At 39.6% G+C, this 1,594-nt stretch overlaps 1 protein-coding gene across 2 annotated transcripts in view; it reads left to right on the top strand.

Moving 5' to 3' along the window:
* Positions 1 to 838, top strand: part of LOC115130111 (C-C motif chemokine 20-like) — a 1,916-nt gene extending 1,078 nt beyond the window's left edge. For both annotated transcript variants that reach the window (XM_029660889.1, XM_029660890.1), the window contains exons 3-4: positions 98 to 175; positions 276 to 838. In XM_029660889.1, the coding sequence (XP_029516749.1) occupies positions 98 to 175; positions 276 to 318 (121 nt within the window). In that variant the 3' untranslated portion in view covers positions 319 to 838. The remainder of the gene's footprint in view (positions 1 to 97; positions 176 to 275) is intronic.
* Positions 839 to 1,594: the final 756 nt, after the last annotated feature.

Raw genomic sequence — 1,594 nt, 5'->3', positions numbered from 1 at the left:
GTGTGTGTGTGTGTGTGTGTGTGTGTGTGTGTGTGTGTGTGTGTGTGTATGTGTGTGTGTGTGTAATATGTGTTGACATTGTGCTGTGTTGTTGCAGCTTCCACACCCGGAGGGACAAGTTTGTGTGTGCCGACCCCTCTCAAGACTGGACCAAGAGGGTACAACGCTGTCTGCTGTGAGTACACGTGTGTGTATGTGTGTTCACGTGTGTAGTTGTTGTAAAACTTGTGTGTATGTTTGTCTAACGTTGTGTGTCTACGTATGTGTGTTCATAGCAAGCGTCAGGAGAGGAAATCTAAACTGAAGATAATTCTCTGATCTCAAGACCTCATGACCTGGAGATGATGTGGAGAGGGTTTCATGACCTGGAGATGATTTGTGTGTGTGTGTTATTTACCCTATTTATGCTTTACAAACAGCTAAATATCTCAATATGCATAGAGTCACTGTTTCAGGATGGTTAGTTTTTTAACCTGAGATTTCTGTATTCATACAAATCATGTAATATCTGTGGTTATTATAGTTCATCATATCTGTATTGATTCTGAAGGTGTTTGAGTTTCATATCAGTTTGTGTGTAACTCTATGTATCAATGTTGTTGGTCTGTTTCATAAACAGCAAGTGCAGTATTCCTGATAAACATGAAAACATCTGTTTTCACAGAGTACCACAAAATATTTTTGTGTTGTTTCATATCCTCTGTCCACTTGGAGCCAGAGAAAACCTTTTTAATTTTGGCTCTTCAAAGTGTCCAAATGTATGTATGCGTTTTCCTGAGGTGTACTGGGTTGTTTAAGCTAAGAGCTATTAAATAGATAATAAAATATGTATTTTGGAAAAAAATCTGTTTTCTACTCTTATTGTATCCACACAATAAATTACAGACTGTAGGAAGGGATACAAAACATAGACACAATGGCTGGGATTATATTAGTCTATGGTCATTACATCAAATCCTTTTCATTCAACTGTTTAAACACTGTCGGGTAAGATTGCTCCACTCTACTTCCACACACTGCTTACAATCCAGCATTATCTTTCACTGAAACACAGGTGGCTGGTGGCACCTTAAATGGGGAGGGTGGGCTCATAGCAATGGCTGGAAAGCAATTATTGGAATGGTATCGAACACATCAAACACATGGTTTCCATCTGTTTGATATCATTCCATTCACTCCATTCCAGCCATTATTGTGAGCCATTCTACCCTCAGCAGACTTCACTGCAGTGGAAGGTAACAAGATCATTAGCATGCAGCCACATGCGCTGATCTGAGGAATCCAGGAAAGACACTTGAGATTCATTCACTATCTGTGTGTGTGTGTGTGTGTGTGGGTGTGTGTCTGTGTGTGTGTGTACATCACACGTACCTCTTAGGTTTCTCCCTACTGTAAGTAATCTAGTGCCCTGGAATAACTCACCACTCCAACTCTCCAGAAAGAAGAGTCTTTTTACAGACCACAAAAATGATTTGAAATTCTGCACAATGGACTAAACCATGCATGGGTATCTGATGACTTCAAAAAGAAAACCACATTTCAACCAGAATATGATATTAATTTCACATCCACTGCCAGATTCTGCTTGTAGATT

The sequence above is a fragment of the Oncorhynchus nerka genome, linkage group LG6, assembly GCF_034236695.1.
Source record: "Oncorhynchus nerka isolate Pitt River linkage group LG6, Oner_Uvic_2.0, whole genome shotgun sequence".
NCBI classification, from domain to species: domain Eukaryota; kingdom Metazoa; phylum Chordata; class Actinopteri; order Salmoniformes; family Salmonidae; genus Oncorhynchus; species Oncorhynchus nerka.
The sequence above is the reverse complement of the archived record's forward strand: the minus strand, read 5'-3'. Positions and strand labels throughout refer to the sequence as shown.